General features: G+C 41.5%; 1 protein-coding gene across 7 annotated transcripts in view; it reads left to right on the forward strand.

Moving 5' to 3' along the window:
• MAP3K15 (mitogen-activated protein kinase kinase kinase 15) overlaps positions 1 to 20,432 on the forward strand; it is a 135,266-nt gene that overhangs the window by 92,200 nt on the left and 22,634 nt on the right. For all 7 annotated transcript variants that reach the window (XR_016444157.1, XR_016444159.1, XR_016444158.1 and 4 more), the window contains 5 exons: positions 961 to 1,088; positions 6,116 to 6,246; positions 6,508 to 6,613; positions 13,840 to 13,997; positions 19,144 to 19,327. Coding sequence is in view for 4 of the 7 variants with exons in the window: in XM_090062613.1 (XP_089918739.1) it covers positions 961 to 1,088; positions 6,116 to 6,246; positions 6,508 to 6,613; positions 13,840 to 13,997; positions 19,144 to 19,327 (707 nt within the window). In the remaining 3 variants the exon portion in view is untranslated. The remainder of the gene's footprint in view (positions 1 to 960; positions 1,089 to 6,115; positions 6,247 to 6,507; positions 6,614 to 13,839; positions 13,998 to 19,143; positions 19,328 to 20,432) is intronic.

The raw sequence follows: 20,432 nt of genomic DNA on the forward strand, positions 1-20,432 counted from the left end.
ATGATCCTGGAGTGATACAAGTTAGCTAAATCACCCTACTTTGACCCTGAATGGCACAAGGTGAAAGTTGGAGCAGTTTTGTTACAGTTTTATGGCTACAGAATCATGCAGACATAATAGTTGTATCATAACAGCTTATATCACCTATTCTTTGATACCAGTGAAGTTGCTATGTCTGTCTATATCCTAATTTGATAAAACCCTTTACAAGGATCAGAATTTTGTAATTTATTTTAATAGGAAGTGAAATATTGCTTCCTGAAATATCTTGGCTAGTCAGTATTTTATTTTGCATATAGTCATCGTATCCTAATTTCTGGGGAAGGGACTATATATGTATTTATATAAGCCAAACAGGGCTGGAAGGTGTGGGAGAAAAAAACCCCCAACCCATCTAAGACCATTGTCCTTGTGAGGAACGCTTGTACTCCACAGCTGTCTGTTCTGAGCAGAGCATGAGACATGCCACATTTTGGGCCTTAGTGACAAAGGCTACTTGCAGATGTTAAAAAAAACAAACAAACCAAAACCAACGCCAAAAAGCCCAACACTTTATTTTGAACTTGGTGCAGGAGTGTGTCAAGCCCAGTGCATGCCCAGAAGAGACAGCGTGTTAGTTGGACCCAGTTCACCCAATATCTGTATAGACTGGGCGCTTTAGTGGGACTTTTTTTGGCACTTTTATCTAATCAGTGATTGCATCAGCTTTAGATAAGTGCCAAAAAGCCGCTCTGAACTGCCCCATCTATACAGATGTTGTAGAGCCAGGTCAAAGTAATGGACTGCTTCTTCCAGTAAAGAGCACTTTTTTTCCTAAGAAGCAGCCAGTGTATTAGTTGAGGGCTAGAATGAGAAGACTATTATTTGTAATCTAGGTTTTAAAACTAGGTCTCCACCAAAATTAGGCTATTATATTTACTCCTACCCTTGGTTAATCCCCAATTTATTTTTTCTTGATAGATACTCTCAGCCTCTGCATGAAGAGATAGCACTGCATAAATATTTAAAGCACCGAAACATTGTCCAGTACCTTGGATCTGTTTCTGAAGATGGATATATTAAGATCTTTATGGAGCAGGTACCAGGAGGTTTGTATCATTCTTGGCTATGGTGCCTCAGGGATTTAGAAAGCAGCTGCCAGTGAAAGTCAGTAGGAGTTGGGCAATGAACTCTTTTAAGAGGGGTAGATTTCTACAGTGTAGAAGTTTAATTGCATGTGGCATTTTTCCATTTGTAAGCAGATTCTATGAATGTGAAGAATAGATTTGAAGTGTACAGTTATCCTAAGAAGTCCTGTTCCAATATTTACACACACAGAATAAGAACCTTATTAAGATTACAAAGTTAAGTAATTTGTCATCTAAAAAAGTAAATTAAAAATGAAGATGACAGAATTAAGGTTATGTTACCCCTTTAGCTTGCACATACAGAAGCAGCCAGGGCAACAATAAAAAGTACATGTGATTTTATACTAATGCTAGAAGTCTGAAATCAAAGGTGGGGGAACTTGGATGCACAGCAGTAAATAATGCTAAGACATCATAGGCATCTTTGATACATGGTAGAGTGAGAAACATCATTGGGATGCTGTAATACTTGGATATAAATTATACAGGAATGATAGACCAGGTCAGGGGTTTTCAACCTTTTCAACCTTTTTGAAGGTTGCATCCATTGTACTCTCTGGTAGCTGGACACAGAGCAGTGTACCCCCGGCTGCTGAGTGGGGTGGGGGGACATGGAGCGGCAGCAGCTGCCGTGTGCAAGCTTCCCCTGCCCCCTCTCGTACGCTCAGGCAGGCAGTGCCTGCACAGCAGCACAGGATGCTGCATGGTGCTCCGTCTCCACCTGCCCATGCGTACCCCCCAGGGCCTTCTCAAGTACCCCCGGTTGGCAACCCCTGGCATACGTACACTGGTGGGAGAGTGGCACTCTACATCAAAGATGATCAAATCAAATAGGGTAGATTTTTCAGCCAATAAGGGAGATACTCTCACGCATGAAGGGATAGCACTGCTGTGGATCACTGTGGATAGAAATTCTGGATTTTAATAGGAAAAAAGTGCACCTGGTAATATTTTATCTACGCCCAAACCAGGACAGCAGTAATGAGTTAGAAATGATAAGGGAGATGAGAGAAGCTGCAACAGCAGAAAACGGAGTAATAATGAGTGACTTAAACTGTCCACAAGGAGTCAGTCTTCAGGATGGAAAGAAATAAACAGTGGGGTCCCTCAGGGATCTTTGGAACCAGTGCTGTTTAACATATTTATAAATGATCTGGGAAAGGGGATGGGTAACAAGGTGGCCAGATTTAAGGATGACACAAAGTTTGTTCAAAGTGGTAGAGACCAAGGCAGACTGTGAGGAATTACAGAAGGATCTGGCACTATTGAGTGAACAGTCAACTAAATGACGGATGAAATTCAGTATAGGTAAGTGTAAAGTGATGCACATGAGTGAAAATAACTCGAACTATACCTTAACTAGGATGGGCTCTGCATTAGCTGTTATCACACAAGGAAGAGATCTGAGAGTCGTTGTGGACAGTTCACAACTGCTCAGCAGTTGTCAAAAAGGCAAACAAAATGTTTGAGGTTATTGAGAAGGGAATTGTAAACAAAACTGAAAATAACATCATGCCCCTTTACAAATCCAGGTGCATCCCACACCTTTAATATTGTGCCCAGTTCTGATCCCCATACCACAGAAAGGATATAGAAGGACTAGGTAAGATGCAAAGAAAGGCAACAGGATGATTAGTAGTATGGATAGGCTTTCATATGAGGAGAGATTAAAGAGGCTCCACCTTTTCAGCTTTGAAGAAATGCTTGAGGGGGGATATTGTAAGGGTTTACAAAATACTAAATGGCAAAGAAAAAGCTTAATTTCTCTTCCTGCAGTCTCCTCCCTGATTATACCAGCCACCTTCCAACTGTTCAGCAAATGAGAAGGATTTCCTAGAGACTGCAGCTTCTTTAGCTAGGCAATCCTAATTCACCTCCAGAGCAGAGAACATTTTGGCCTTCAAAGACAAAGGACCAATTTAAAAAAAAAAAGATGTGATCATCTAATTAAAGACTTAATAAGGTATACATACAAGGGAAACTAATTATGATGACATGAGCAATTAATCATATTAACTATTCGTTATAGGCAAGTCATAGAATTACTTATAAGTAATTCTTGCATTTCCTAACTTTTGAGTGATTTACTTCATTCCAGTATGTGAAGTCTTATTGAGACCCCTATGGATCATCAGCCAGTTGGGAACTCCAGAGCCAGCACACGTCTGACATTAGAAGTAACAGAGTAGGCTGTCATCATCTGCATGGGGGGGTGCTCAACTGCCAGCTCACGGACAACATCTATGCCATGGAGCAGTGTCATCTGGCCTGCAAGGCCTCCACACATCTGAAAATTTGGCACTGGAGAAGCAGTGGTAGCATTCTCCTGCTGCCAAAATCTTGGATCTGTGAGGAGCCCTGCATGTCAGATAACATGGCCATGAGTGCAAGATTGCAAGGCCAGGCCAGTGAGGGCCTGGATCCAGGCATGCAGGGCTGGATCCAGCCAGTGCAGGACCTGGCCAGCACAGACTTCTATCCGGGTGTGCAGGCCTAGCCAACTCGGGGTCTGATCCAGCTGGCATGGGGCCCCATCTCGATGTGCAGAGCTGAATCCAGCTGGCAAGGTGCCCAATGAAGCCATGAGACTTGGCCTGCAAAACAACCCCATTCCACACCTTCGGCTCATGGGGCCAAATGTTGGGCACTGCTGGGGCTATATTAATGATTCTCAAACAGGGTGCTGCAACAGTGTTAGCATTGTTAAGTGTGCAAACATGATACACAAGATAAACTCAGAGATTTATAATAGGAATCCACAGTGTTAAAACCATTCTAAGCTGTTGTGGTCTTTGAGTTCTTTGCAACAGGAAACTTGCTCTATTATTTTTCTATAGTCAAAAAACAAGTGAAAGCTAAGAGTTGGCTTTTTCTGAAGGGTGCCTTGAAGTTAAAAATATGGAGAACTACTGCTCTGGGTAGAGTCCTGCACTGTACAGGAATGGGACTTTGGACAAGTGGGTCCAACAGATATTTGCTGATGAGGGACAGAATGATGGGTTTTGTTTCAGACTTTGGAGAATCTACTGTAGTAGGCACAGACTCTTCTTCCAGTATATATCCTGTGGGACCTCGTTGGTTCTATCCCTTCCAAACTCTTCCAGTCCCAGGCTTTGCCCTTCTGCATCCAGACTTCTAGCCCCAGTACTGTTCTTCTTGGCTACTGACTTCTTATCTCCATTCCCCCAGCTTTTTAATTTCAGTTTCTTTCTTCTTTCCCAAGCACTGTCAGCTCCTCCACTTAGAGCAGAGGGAGATGGCCTCCCTGCTCTCATTTTCAAGCACCTAGGAGACTTCAGCAGCCAAGAACTACTTTTGTAGGGAAGGTCCTACACAACACAGCATCAGAGTATAACCAGTATAACCGACTCCTTGAATTTAGCAGCTAAAATATAAAGACATTTCTCCTCAGCATGCAACCTCTTTCAAATCCCTACTCAAAGTATGGGAATACTATTGTTTTCCAAAGGAAAAGTCACCAGAATTTAACATGAACAAAACCATGTATTTTCCCCTACCTCATTATTAAATATGGTTAGTTTAGTTATATAAAGTTACAAATGACTAAAAATGGTGTCTTGTAATGAGAAGTATTGTGCAGCTCGTTACCACTCCACCTATAAACATTCTCAAAGAAGAAAAACAATCTATGTTAAAATGAATAGGCCAAGACTATAACTTGTGGGTAAAAACTACTACAAAAATGTTGTTGTTCACAATAAATAAGTAAAGAAAAAGTGAGGAAAATGAAAATTAAGGTTACATTCTCAAGACTTGGATTCAAAATTAGAAAATGAGCATGCTTAAATATATGTTGGAAAGTTCAAGGTGATAATTTTATCTCCATTGGATTACGTTCTCTGGACTGCAGATGCCTTCTGACCCCAATTCTCCTAGCTGCCAACACTTTTATCATGTGTTAAATTTATCTCCTGATACTGTATGTTTTCCAAGCATGGTTCCTCACACACATACTGGAGTGCATTCTGTATAGCTGTTAGTGACAGGGTATTGCTAAACTAGCACAGACATTTCCCTACCACTCACACACCTTAAAAGGGAAACCAAGATTTCAGCTCTGTCTGAACACTTCTAACTCTTCTGTTTTCATGCTTTGAAAATTCCTTCAGCTAAGTTTGCCAAAACTTAAGACAGTCTGTTGTAAATTCTGCACCTTTTCTGTAAGCAGAAAATGTAGCATTAGTTGCATTTTTCATGGACAAGAAATCTCGTCTATTTTGAAAAGGTGAAATCTGTTTCACTGAACTATCTCCACTGAGTAGGAGGAATCTCAGTGAGTGTCTGAAATTACACTCAGTCAAAGCCAGATTTCTTTCTGAACTATTCCTTCCCCTATCTCCAGCAATCCTCGGTGGTGTCAGTTCCATGTTACCAAATCAGAGGGGAGAATGTTTAGGCTGTGTTACTGTCATATGACATCGCCCTCTCTCAGCTTACAAATAATTTGCTATATTTAATGTGACCTATCATGACATTCACCCAGTATATTTGCTGCTCTTTAATTAAGGGCCAGATTGGTGGCTGACCCTAATATACAGCCTCCAAGGACCAAAAGCAAGTGTCACCCATCAACCCTGACAAGACTTTTTCTTCATTTCATAGCATAAGGTGTGCACTGGGTTCTTCCTCTCTGTCCCCAGGTGGTGAAGAAGTGTTGGGGGAGGGGAGGGGAGAAGAGAGGAGGGATATTGGTGAAGTCTTGGTATTGCTGAGCTGATGGAAAAGCAGAAATAACCAAGTAAAGACTACAATAAATCACTGTGCCCCAGAGGAAATAGAGAGTCCAGGGAAGAATTGAGTTTATTCAGGGGCAGGTACCTACTATATTCCTCTCCCCCTCCTCCCTGCCCCATGCTCAGGAAATTGTCCCGAGGCTTCATCTCATCCTCTGTTTGTTACTGTGGTCCTCTGCAAGTTAACCTTGCATCAGTGCTGTCTTGACATATTTTCTTCTTTACATAACCCAGGAAGCCTTTCTGTTCTCCTGAGATCAAAATGGGGCCCGATGAAAGAACCCACCATAAAATTTTACACCAAGCAGATCCTGGAAGGGCTTAAATATCTCCATGAAAACCAGATTGTGCACAGAGATATAAAGGTAGGTGTGCTTTATGTAGTGTTCTTGTGGGTTTTCAGTACCTCTTGCAAGATAGTTAATTTGGCTATAAAAATAAAGTAGTTCTTTCAGTAGGATGTCATGGAAGGAATCTAAGAAAATATAGAAAATCCCTCTGTCCCAGTGAGATGTCTTTGTAAAATTGTAAATAACAGTGATGACAATTGTGGAATCTTGTTGACATGTGTATATTCATATCCACCTTGCCTCATCTTCCCCACCTCTCCACCTCCCCTTCCCCAGGGAGATAATGTCCTGGTGAACACATACAGCGGTGTGGTAAAAATTTCTGATTTTGGGACTTCTAAACGGCTTGCAGGAATCAATCCATGTACAGAGACATTTACAGGTAAGAGGAACTGAATGGAGTTCTTGGTGCTCTCTCCTTGTTGGCTGCTATATTCTTATCTGTATTCCTTACAGCCCCAGAGCTTTGTGTCTACAAAGTGAAAAGGGTCAGAACTTTTTACCTTGAACAAAAAGGGAAAAAAAAGTAAATTTGTGTAGGTTTGTAGTGCCCAATCTTACAGCCCCAAGGTCCAGATGAGTGGCACATGGTTGGTTCACAAGCTAGATCCCTTGAGGTTGGTGCATGGGGTCAATCCATGGGTGTGATCCAGTGTGGTAAACTGACCTTACATGCCAGATCTGGCTGTGCACCAGACTGACCCCATGCACCCACATCTGGCCATGCATGAGAGCGGTTCTTTACTGGCCTGCTCTTGTGCAGGCCCAATTTAGCATGCAGGCCCATGTTATCTGACCTGTAGGAGTCCCCATGGGTCCAGAAAATTGACAGGAGGGGAGCCACAATTAACGCCACTGCTTCCCTGCTGCCAAATTTCCAGACCTGTGGGGAGAGCCCTGTGCACCAGATTTCATAGACGTTAGGGCTGGAAGAGGGACCTCATAAGGTCATCGGATCCATCCCCCTGCCCAAAGGGCAGGAAGTCAGCTAGGGTCAAAGGATCCCAGCAAGATAAGCATCCAAATGTTTCTTAAACTTGTCCAGAGTAGGTGCTTACACCACCTCTGGTGGGAGTCTATTCCAGGCCTTGAGGTCTTGGATAGTAAAGAAGTTTTTCCTTATGTCCAGCCTAAAACGGTCTTGCAGGAGTTTGTGACTATTGGACCTTGTCACTCCTTGGCGTGCTCTGGTGAACAGGCATTTCACCCAGATCCTGATGCACACCCCTTATTTACTTATAGGCTGCCGCCTTCATTCAGGAGTGACTTGGCAAACATCTGATGACTTGGTTCCGGAGGCTGGATCTGGCCTTTAGGCCAGAGATTGAGCACTGTTGGTGTACATAAAGTGTAAGGATAAGCTTTATTTTTTTAAGGAGTTCTAATTTGAAACAAATTGAGATCAAATTAAAATCTCCAGATAAGAATGTCTTTAAAACTTTGTAATACAGAAAAACACTTAAAACATACACACTTCACAAAGTACTGCAGAGTAAACCACACAGTCAGTGAGAACCTAATTTTTAAATGTCAAAGCCTCATGGCCCTGCATGTGTTTGTTTAAGGGCACTGTATTATATAAACTGTTAAATACTAGGGTACCAGATTTCTGATTTACGTGCTTTTATTACAAAAGTAAAAAACAAACCAACCCAAAAGCCCTATAAAACGTAGATGATAGGAGGGTCTTCATCATTTTTTTTCATGTCATCTTCTGTAAGAAAATCTAAGGAATTACAAAACTGTTGCCAAAGTGAGATGGTGGATGGTGGTCTGTTTAAATGAATAGCGTTAGAAGCTGGAAGTCCTCCTCATTTTCCAACATACATTATCAGTGACTGTGTTTGCATAGCTTTTTTCAAAAATTGCTGCTGTCCTGCAGGTTTAGTAGGTAGTCTCTTTGTGATCTTTTCAGATATAGATTATTTCTCTGCTATAAAGATAAAAATATTAGTCTTTTTTTTTTCCTACCCTCACTACACAGACCTTAGTAATTGCATAAAGAAATTTTCCTATGCATGTCTGTAGCTTGATTGTTACTCACGGTTTTCCTTCCCTCTGCACTTTGCAAGCTTTTATTACCTTGCTTTATAAGAGTTCTTTATGCCTTATGTAAATTAAATGCCAGCAAAACCAACCAGCCTTGTATTTCCACAAGAATGTGAGGGTTTTTTTTTTTTTTTTATTAGTGATAACAATGGGTCAGCTAGTGGGTTGCACTTTGGAATTAACGTCTCAGACTAAAATATTTAAAGACTCATGTTTGATTTATTACGTTTTAAAACAATTTAATCAAATATGCATTCATGAACTACCAAGTGAATAAGAGAGCTTTTGATAAAAAAAATTACAGTTAAATATTGCCAGAAATTTAATTTCTCTTGCAGTAAAGCCAAATACCATTTGGTATAACATTTTAAAACACTTGGAAGAAAACATATGCTTGCTTCATATTTACAAAATGCCAAACTGAAATTGAAGAAGAGAAAACAAGTTATGTTGTTTTGGTGAATCATCAAGCTTGATTCCTAATAAAATACTGAATTTATATAACATGCAAATAAGTTCCTTGCTGGTTTATATTGAATTGAGAGATTCATGTCACTTATTTCAAAAGAGGCAGTCTCTTTAGTTTACAGACATGAAATTGTGTAGCTACATAAACTACAGTGTGGTTTGTAATAGAGCTGGTTGAATAAAATTTGCAGAATAATTTCTTTAACAAATTTCTCTATTTTCCAAGCAAATTCAACAATACTTTTTTTTATTAATTACCTCTTTTTTGCAAGTGAATGAGTAACTGTCAAATGCTCACATTTGCCATTTTTACCTGAAATATGTTTCCATTGATCATTTCTGTGCAGCTCTATGACATTTTGAGGGTTGAACATTACGTGCATATTCCAGACATGAATTAAGTGTTGTTTTAATAATTTTCTTAAGAAACTATCAGATAACAGCATTGAGGAAAGCTGGTGTATTACAACAAGAGGAGGTAATATTTCCTCTTGTTCTAGCATGCAGTTCATTTGTACATTGTTTTCAGTATTTGGTTTGTACAACTATATTTTAAAGGTGTAATTTAATATGGAGGAAAAAAAATTATGTTTGACTTCAATTCAGATTGTTTTGGATTTAACACAAGTTAGGGTGCATACATACCTTCTCACATGTAGGGTTTTTGTCTGTCCGTATATGTGTTTTGTTTTTCAGTGCAGCACATAAACTGTGAAGGTTTTTGGCATGATGTGGCACAAATTAAGGGTTTCCAGGGTCAGGCATTCACTGAGTCATGCTTTTTATCCCTCTTTTGAGACAGTAGCATAACAAGAGTTGGGTGAGTGGGCCACCAGTCCTGGGTACTGACTTGGAGGGGACACCAAAATGGTGGCTGTAGTCTGTGTGAGGCAGTAGCAGCAGCCCTATGCCTGCACCTGCAGCAACTGGGGAATTTGAATCCTCGGGGCAGATAAGACCCCTGTTCTTGCCCACATTAACTCTGCCCCTGGCACCCTTGCCTTTCTGAATCTCAGCAGCTGCTCTCCTGCAGGGTTTTACCAAGGCTTATTTAAGTTATGCCACTGGTTTGAAAAGTGGTGGAGATTGAGATTTGCAACCTTATTTTACCAGTCAGGTTAGTGAGAATGGCATAATCTACAGTTACCGCTGTGTAGTTTTGTGCAACATTATCATAAAAGACACTGCAAGTAATTCAAATTCGTAATATTCTGGCACCTTAATACTGTAATGCAATCAGATCCTGAAGTAGTCATGGGACTCCATATAGGCATGCAGATCACATTGTAGGATCAAGATCCTACTTTTTGCAAGCATGGACAATTGTAAACATTGACATTCACAGTGTAAAAATTGAACCGATTGAACAATTTTGCTCATTACAGGAATCGGCTATATAGTGAGCAACCTAAATCCTAAATAAAAGTAAAATAACATCTATGCATGCCATTTTATAACAAAAATTATAACACCACTACTTATGCTTGAATTCTTCAGCTTTTGTAATCAGCACACAATTCATTTTTATTATGTCTTTGAACCGTTTCATTTAAAAATCTGTGGATTTTAAAGAGCCTTTTAATTTAAGTTTACCAGGATCTTAATTTTTCAAATGTTCCTTTGTTGTATTGTGTTCTTTTCCCATTGACTCTTGCTGCCACTAATAAAACTGCTGTGTGAGTGTTAGAGTTTTTATGAGGCCACAGTTCATAAAATGTTGCTTTTCCACTTACAATCCACCCGATCCTTTGATTAATCATAACTTCCTGGAATATGTACTTGTTGCAAGAATTCTTCACAGTGAGTAGCTGTTGGGTATGACAAATAAGCTACCAATGTCTATCTTTTACTTGATCGGTATTACATAATTTTGTAAACCTTTTTCTTCCTTTATTAATTTTGGATTAGTTAGAGTTAATATTCCAGAGTAAGCCTTTCTGGTATTGTTACCAACATCTCTTGTAGCTCAGAGGAAATTGTGTAATATGTGTGTTCTTTCATTCACAGTTCGTAATTTCTTCATAATGTGTTTCTATGTGATATTATTGTATTAACAAGGGATTTTTGAGAATTTTTGCTGAATTAAAGTTACCATTTTGTGATAGTAACTTCTTAGTGGTCTCTGCTTTCTAAGCGTACTTTTTATGAGCAGTCACCTTTATTTATGACCTGCAAGGAAGTTTGCTTCAAAGATTCTAAAAGTAAAGGAGAATTCTTCGGTACTCCAGTTCAGACATTGGAACTGGCACTATGTAAGAGTCATGTTGAAAGAAAACATAGTCCACCCTAAAAAATCTTCTCTGATTTGGTTTATACCTTCAGCTTGCTTAAAAACTGGCAAAACTAAACCTTGCCTTACTCAATAATCAGAGGCACTCAAAGATACATTGATACAACAAGCACCCCATTCCCTTGATTGGCTAGCCAGGGATGCTCAACCTCTGGCCTGTGGGCCAGAAGTGGCCCATGGCACCATGTTGTCCAACCTGCAGGGCTCTATACAGGTCTGGTAATTTGGTGGAGAGGGAGCTATTAAATCTCTGAACCCGTAGGGAGCCCCAAGTCCTGTACCCAATCCCAGTGTGCAAGGCCTGGAGGAATAGTCAGGCCCCAGGGCTAAACCCCACTGTGGAGGGCTCAGAGGGGGTGGCATCAGGCCCCTGGGACTCAAAACCAGTGCAAGAGGGTCAGGGCGGGGTGGTGCCCACCCCATGTGCCCCAATCCCGGCATGCAAGGGGCAGGAAATAGCAGCGCCAGTCCACCAGAACCCAATTCTGGTCCACAGGAGTAGAAGGGGGTGGTGCTGGGCCCCCGGGGCCCTATCCCAGGGTGTGGGCCAGGGAAGGGGCAGTGCCAGGCCACAGGGCCTGATCTGACCTTCAGACAGGCCCACACCACTCATCTGGCCTGCGGAGCCAAAATGTTGAGCACCACTGGGCTAGACTTGTGTGCTTCTAAGCCCTCTGAAACCTGGGTAGTACCCGATTCTTGATTGCTGTTTTAGCCCTGATTCTCTTGGACATATCACCATGTTGCAGGCCAAATGACTGGCATCTACTTTGGGTGGTGGGATCCCACATGTTTGTTGCCTGGTCCTGAAATTAGTGTGTACACGCCTCACTCTCCCACCTTGCTTAGCTATAGCTCTCCATATGTCCTTGGCTGTGGGAACTCTGGTTTCTTAATTAATACCTTCCCAGACAATTTAGCAGCAAAGTAACGATCGCTCGGTTAGCAAAGACATTTCTGAACTGTAGCTGTTCTTCTCTCAACACAGCACAAACAAGTTACACTTCTGTTGAGGGGGAAAAAAAGAAATCCTGAACACAGAGCCCTGTGTGAGTCCTGATTCAAGCCAACATTCTTAGACAAGGCAGAAGACCCTTTTTGCCCTTACTCTTTCCTTAGCATAATCTTTTAGATTTTGGTGGTGGGCAAAGGTTCTTGTCAGAGAAACAGCATCCTTAAATAGGTGTTAGATAGTTAGGCAGAGCAACTGTAGCTCTCCCTGCCAGGTTTCTATGCATGGAGTATACTAAAAGTAAAAAGCTGCGGAAGGAAGGAACCCAGTAAGGAGTAACTTAATGTGTGATGGTCCTTTCTAGTTCTGTCATTATTAACACTTTCTGAGGTATTCCACCCTATAGAATGAATGCATCACATCTATTGTGTACTGTCCTTGTCAAAATGAGACTGGTTTTTGACAGGACTTTCATGTCTCTTGTCTTAAGTGGGGATGTTGCAATATGGAGTAAAGGTTACAATAGCAACATGATTTGTTTAAACAAATGGTGTTCACAAAGCAACACGACATTAATGAGTTAGGTCTCTTTCCTTCTCTGTGCAAATGTATTTTGTTTTTTTTTCTCCAGATTTCTTTTCCTGTCTACCTCTACCTTTTTCCCTCTTAAAGATTCCTTGTTCAACTGCAGAACCTTTACTATTAGGCTATATACTAGCTTCCTAGGCTGGCTGAATTTATTATTACCAATGCTTACATGATCTGTGCTCACACAAAGGTGGTGATTATTAGGGCTGTGCAAAGCGTTGGGTCATTGATTTGATTTGGAGGAGATTCAGCCCAATTTGGTGGCTGACTCTGAATTGAATCAGGAGATCCATTAATCTCTCCAAATCGAATCGGAAGCTTCCAATTTGATTTGGAAAGATTCGGAGAGATTTGATGGTTCAGTCATAGACACAGCTTTGTTTTTTCTATGTACCTCAAGGTACAAGGTGGCTTGTGAACGCTGAGATGGTGGGGCAGATGGAGCGTCCCACTGGAGTCCAGGGTCGGGGGTCCCCTGCGCGCACTCAGTGGTGGACCCAGAATTACTTCCAGTCCACTTCCAGGTCTGCTGTGGAGTGTGCAGGGGACCGCCCCCCGGCTCAGTGACTTGTGCCTCCTGGGTTTGGGGGGGCACCCAGGGTCCCCCTGCAGCCAATTGTCAAAGCAGAGGGCAGGGCAGGGGTCCCCCCCAGCGTTTCGTAGTGGACCCCTCCACGCTCACGTGGAACAGTCTATCTGCCCTACCATCTCAGCGTTCACGAGCTGCACCTGGTACCTTGAGGTACGTAGAAAAAACATAAAGCTGTGTCTATGGCCGAATCGCTGATTTTCCAAATCAGAATCGAATCTTCAGATACGGCTGAATCAAATCGGAACAGTGATCTGGAATCAGTGAATCGAATCACTGTCCCCTGAATTGGGCAAAATCTGAATCCAAATTGAATACTGCCGACTCTGCACACCCCTAGTGATTATTCTTGGAAATAAAATGTTTTAATTATTATCCTGCTTTCTGTGGACTTTTGTATTTGCCTAATGTTTCCATTTAGTGGCTGAAAAAGTAGGGGTAAGCTTGGCTCAACAATAAGGCATTGAAAACATTTGGATTATGTAGTAAGTGTATTTTTACTAGTCTGAAGCCTTTCATGTCAGGGGAGAAACATGTCAAAATACAGTCTATCTTCTAGGCAGTCTTCTGACTTTGTTGCAATGATGGTATTTGAACAGAGGTCTAACCCAACTTGCAAATCAAGTGATGGTGTACCCTCTCTATTTGACTGTCCCTTTTTGTCTTTAACAGGTACTTTGCAGTATATGGCTCCAGAGATTATAGATAAAGGACCTCGGGGATATGGGGCACCAGCTGATATCTGGTCACTGGGTTGTACTATCATTGAAATGTCAACGGGCAAGCCTCCATTTCATGAACTGGGAGAGCCTCAAGCAGCCATGTTTAAAGTAAGCATTTGTATTTGCTGGAGAGGCTGTGAAACTTGAACCAACACCCATCGATTAAATTAAATATGAATTTACTCTCTACTGATAATGTAGTTATCTCTTGTTAAATGGATTTATCTGTACCATGCTAAGGTCCAAACTGGTTTTCCCTTCCCATTTAATTGTCCCAAGTTTTCTAAAATGTAGGTGTCTGTAGAGTGGTGGTAATTCTATTGAACTGGAAATAGGTTAGGAGAGGAGGTTAAAAAAAGCTTGGCTAGTCTAACCTAACAAAACTGTGGTTGAGTGAAACATGACTATTTTCTATAGATATATTTGGGGGGTTAATACAATTTAAAGAACATTACTAGTATGAGATCTAATGGGTACAAATTGGTAATGAGAGAAACTGAAAATTAAAAGAAGGTTTCTAAGCAGTGAAGTTCTGGTATGGCTTTTTAAAAGAAAATAATGAAGAAGGGAACCTAAACCATAGGTTGATAAGTTCACAGAAGGTGGAATATGATAGGACAAAGAATTAAAAATTAAACTTTTGGTATGAGACTTCAAATGCTGTTTGTTGGCATCCCCATGGGAGGTTTGAAAGCAGCTTTGATTATGCGAGAGGGCTGCTCAACTTGACGCATGGTGAGGGTCTGGTTTGTTGAGAGAGGCTGAGGTACGAGAAAGTTGTCACAGGGAAAGTCATGGTTTCCTAGTGGCCGAAGGAGGTTAAGTATTGCAGTGGTTTTTGTGATGAGGTGGTGAGCTTGCAATATCTGGGGTTCCTGAGGTGAGTGTGGTTTTTGAGGTTGTGTTTTAGCTAGGTTGTTTATATGTAAATAATACAGATGATTGTAAATGCTCTGTCTGGATTAAGTTTCCTTCCCTTGCTGATCTTCCTCTCTCTTGACTATTTAATATGATTACAATCCTTATTGTATCATATTAATCCTATGCTTCAGGGCTTCTGTTGGTCGCCTTTAGGGGCTAAGAAGAAATTTTTCCTGTTTGAGTGCATTATTTATCTGGGAGTGGGGACATTCACCTTCCTCCGAACCATCAGACATGGGTCACAACTAAAGATAAGAGATGGGCCAGGTGCACTGCTGTTCTTTATGGTACTGAGAAACCTCATTAGTGTCTTCCTGTGGTGGGTCCTGTTCAATGCTCAGGGTTAAATCAATCACCAGGTTTCAGGTCAGGAAGGAATCTTATGCCAACTCTGTTGGCATTTTTTTGTCTTCCTTAGTATCCTGTGGTGTAATCCACTTCCTTGGATCATTTTTGCTTGTATCTTCTAGTCAATTTCCTACTATGGCTTGGGCCCAAGGTGTATTGGCTGTGCTTTTGGTCTTTCCTGCTTTCTTTCTGTGGCTTATTGCAGGTTCTTGTTTGTAGCTTCTGGTGTTTGGTTTTGGTTGGGTTATAGGGCTTCTTAGTTTTGATTTCTCATTTTGTAAGTTTGTTATGGAAAGCTCGGGAATGCTGTTTGACTGTGATACAGGCAGGAGCTGGAGCGAACTAAATATCTACTTCCTGGTTGCCTGAAATTGCAGTAGACGGGACTTATTGGCCTAGATGGTCCCTTCCAAATCTATGCTCCTATGATGATCTGGGGGCTGGGTGCTGAGACTATTCTTAATTTTTCTTTCTGCTTCAGTCTAATGGGGAAAATATCATCCCACTAACTTGATCCTGTTAATTCATTAATGCTTTTGAAGTACCATGCAGTCATTGCTACAATTACCACTAGAGCTGTCATAGTAAAATCAAGTATCAACTGTCAGATGCTGCGAATTAGGCCCCAGTTCAGTAAAGCTCTTAGACACATGCTTCATTTTAAGCCTGTGAGTAGTCTTATTTAACTAGAATAAAAGGCAAAGAAAGCGGAGGAGGAGGAATTCTAATTGGATTCATTTGAAGATACAGTTTGGTTCATTAAACTAGATTGTTGAAAGGCAAAAGTGATTTCTATGTCATTGTAAATGTCACTTGTGGTTTTGTTTCTGTTAGCAGAGGCTTTTCATGCTAAGTATCTGGTAGAATTATTCTTTTCTGAATGCCAAGTAAATTCTGTATCTTCCTTTTCTAAGACATTGCATGGAGCTGTTTGAAAAGAACAACATGTTTTAATGAAGTTCAAGATGCCTTAACGGGCTCTGCATGAGCTTTCAGGGTGACCTCTATGGAAGTCAGGCAACATATTGCATTTTTTCTGCTTCTGCAGTCATGGAATTTTCCCAGATTTCATCCCTTGCCACAGTGTTGTGTTCCTGAACCTCACTTTATTTATTTTAATTAAGTTTTTAACCCTGTTTGTGAAGATAAGGTCAGAAAAAATCAGTGTAAAATAGAGGCTGTGGAGGCTATGCCAGGTGTCTGAAATGATAGCTGTGAGAGTTACACAATCCCCAGTCTCACCCAAGGCCTTGTGGTTGCTATGAATCTGTGGCCACAGAATTCGGTATTTTCAAGAATATAAGGACAATTTAAACAGATTTGCTACAGGGTTTGTCATGCAGCAGCCAGACTTTCACAGTTTTGTTCTCTCTTCCTTTGCCCTGCTGTGACCCATTTGTAGCTGCTTTTTTTCTCAGTACCTCTTCCCACATGGAAGAGATAATCAGCTTTATTGTCATGTGTGCTCTCTTCACGGTTCTTTAGAAAGGGTTCAAAATTCAGTTTGCAGCCAAGGATTTGAATGTGTAGGCTGGTCATGTAGACTAAGAGAATAGAGCAGCAGGTAGCAGTACTATAGCTGATGCTAATTATTTCCCTTTCCCCATATCAGCATGCACAGGAAAAGTGGAGGCGAGTCATTCAAATTCACTTGACTTCACTGAACAATTGTGGGTTTGGGCCAGGTAGGTGTAACATAAAGGTGGGGGCCTATTTGTGCCTAATGTCATGTACTTGGCACAGTACCCTCCCAGAAGCTATATTGTGAGAACCCATTCTTTAGAGTGCATGTAATACATAAGAGTTGGGTACATGAATTGACAAGTCAAGAGCAGTTCAGCAGTGTATGGGTCTATAATCAGAGCAAAAGAGAGAATTATTTCTCCATGTAGGTGAAGTTTATTTTAAGCTTCTTCTGCAAGCTATGTTGTCTTTAAGCAAAAATCATACCAGGATGATAATGATGTAGCAAGGCAGGGGTGAATGGGGTGCCTGCCCTGGGTGCCAAAGCGAAGGGGTGCCAACAGGTGCTGCCCAGCCAGGGTGGGGCACAGGATGGAGCCTTGAGCAACTTGTTTTGGGGGCACAGGGACAGGGAGGGCAGCTTCTGCCACTGTGTGCACTCCTGGGCAAGCATGTGGTGGTAGGGAGAAGGGGGTCCTTGGATCTGTGCGCAGGAGCTGGCTGCTGTTGTGGGCTTTGTCTTAGGCGCCAAACTTCCTTGCTATGGCACTGCAGGCTGGCATTAAGGCATATTGGTACATGTATACCTTGGAGAGTAGTCCCCAGCGTGTGCATGGTACTTTATAAATTATGTCAAGATAGCCTCTCAGACAGATTAACTGAACTGTATAGAAACCAGATGATTTGCCCATAGCGCTCTCTCTCTCTCTCTCTCTCTCTCTCTCTCTCTGTGTGTGTGTGTGTGTATTACACAGAAGCCAAATTCTGGGGCAGTGTTAGTTCACAGAATCTCTTCTATTCATAACATATATAGTGTACGTGTTTGCTTCTTGAAATATTTCAATCCACAGGAAATGTTAGGTTTGTCTTCTAAAATTAGTTTTCTATGTGATTGGAGTTAGGGCTTGAAAGTTAAATGCATTAACAGTTATAACCTGTGTTGTGATTCAGATATGGTCTCTGCTGTCCAGCATTTTTGCTTCACTGAATATAAACATTACTGGCTTCCCCAAAGCTAAAGTGCCATTGTAAATTGGTAGCAGTTGCACAGTATGTTAATGCAGGTCTATAAGGAGATTATTCAGTCAACTCTTTATTTTAGCAAGCTTCTGGCATGTGATTAACCACTTAGCTGTTGTCTGCCTTGTGGCCAGAATAATTTTCATGCCCCTGCTGCTTGTTTTCTAGAGCCTATTGTACATATGTATGTTAAGAATGAAAGGCATAATAGGTCAGATTTATACTGCTTGTGCAGAATGCAAAATATTTATGTAAAACCAGCACTGGAGATTAAGAGTTGGCAACTTAAGCTGTTTCAGGGAAAGGGGTCTGAGGAGTCTGCTATGCAGAAGCTCATTGAAATAGTTATGTTTAATTATGCTGTCTGAGTGAGCCCTTTGGCCATCGCATGATTCCAAGTGGATGATACTAAAAGGCTGGGAAATGCATCTAGCTTGAGCATGGGTACAGCAGGTAAGCTAGGCAACTAGGATTTGTTCTGCAAGTGAGCCTTGGACTTTTGTCACATGCAGAACATGGCAGGTACAGGCACCAGTGAGAGAGGGGACTGGGAGTGAGGACGGTAGTGTTAAGGCTGGAAGTGGATTTGGGCCCTTGAAGAGAAGTGTATTGAGAGGCTTCAGCAACTAGGAAGTATGGTGTTGGCTGGAGAGAGAAGGTATATAGTAACAGAAAGGGCAGGCAGCTAGGAGGTAGAGCAAGGTTTGGAAAGCAGAGGTGGGGATGATCAGAGCCAAAGTTGTGTGACAGTTAAACAGATATGGCCATGCTCTGACATTTGTGCTGGTCTACTTTAACCACTACATATCTTCTTAAATGTCTGTGAAAGAAAGGTTGCCAGATCCTCATCAGTGGAGCCCACTTGTTACTTCAGTGACTTGAGTAGATGATTTCTCTATTGCGGCTTTCAAACCTTCCACTAGCCGCCAAAGCTATTCTAGTTCACAGCATGTGAGGATTTGGTTCACAGCTCCTTTGCAGCTATTTCTCTGAGGACCAGAGATTAGACAGAGTCATATAGGATGGGTCCCTCACTGAGTATCAAACATGATAGTAGCAACCCTATCAAAATTAGGACATCATATGTCTCTGAATGCTGGAAGATGTAGGGAGCAGGGAACGGATCATTCTGGATATGCCCTCCTTAACCCCTTAGCATCCTCTCTGCAACTGAGAGAGAGAGAGAACACTGGGTTAGATAGACCTGTGGTTTGACCTAGTCTGGTATTTTGTATGTTCTTAGGATGTATTAAAATAATTTGCATCCATATTTTACTTACAGGTTGGGATGTTCAAAATTCATCCTGAAATTCCAGAGTCACTATCTGCTGAAGCAAGAGCCTTTATTTTGCTCTGCTTTGAACCTGATCCCCATAAGCGTGTTGCAGCGTCTGATTTGCTCAAAGACCCTTTTCTGAAGCAAGTGACCAAGGGCAAGAAAAACAGAATCGCATTCAAGCCATCAGGTAAAGAATTACCAGCCAGATACAAGTCAACAACAACATTATGTGCTATGTAAGATGATTGGAATCATTAGGCATGTCCTCTTTGTTATTCATGGCATGGGATGTGCCAAGAAATCAGCAGGAGTCCAACTGTAGAAATGCAAACCTTGTGGCCTGCATTTTGTCCTATTTCCATGTAACAAATTCCATGAAGAGCTAGTGTGTCTGATGGATCTTATTTTGGCTAGTTCCACTCACCCCAACTGAGTGCCTTCTTTTTAATAAAACAAAAGAATATTCGCTTAGTATTTTCAGAAATAAGCCAAGATTTTTGTGTTTATAGATACAGACATATCCCAAGAGGACTGACTTTCAGTCCTTTCTGAAAACTAGACCCCTTGTAAAATGCCTCAGTGTATTGGAAATCCCTTAGTCACTTTCGAAAATCAGTAACAAAACATAGATCTCGATCCCTTAGTCGCTTTTGAAAATCAGTGACAAAACATACAGCTGATCAACATACATCTTGATCAGTTTTGTCACTGATTTTCACACAGTCTCCCAGCCCAAGCCCTGCAACCACAGAGCTCCGGCTGGGGGATAAGGGTCCCTCTTATTTTACCTCATCTCTCTCTCTCTTTTCTCATTAAGAGAACATTTTGAGGGGGTAGAGTGGGAGGGGTCCCAAAGTTGTGTTTGAATAGACCGTCTTTGATTAGAAATGATGGGGGGGGAAAGGGGGAGGTCACTCCAGCAGAAACTCTCTTGTAGGGGGAACAATTTCTGCCATTGCCTGTCATTCTCCTTCCCACACTGCAAACTGCTCCATACCAGGCAGCTTTACCTTCTCTCCTATTGTTGCAAGAGGCATTTCTGCTTCTGACCTATACTGAGTGGCCCAATAAGACAACAGGGAATTTCTTGGGGTGGTGAAAAGAACTGGGCTTACCAACCAGGCCTACCCAGTATACACAGAACTGTGAAGAGCCACAAGTTGATGTGTGTTATTTTATTTCAGTGGCAATTTAAACTCATAACCAGAAATCATATGGAACATGCCAGTATTTTGCAAGTAATCCTCTCTTGCAAAAAACCTGGCAATTTGTGGCAGTATAGATAAACAAAT

This window comes from Crocodylus siamensis, chromosome 1, assembly GCF_052110815.1.
Source record: "Crocodylus siamensis isolate JL-2025a chromosome 1, ASM5211081v1, whole genome shotgun sequence".
Taxonomy (NCBI): domain Eukaryota; kingdom Metazoa; phylum Chordata; order Crocodylia; family Crocodylidae; genus Crocodylus; species Crocodylus siamensis.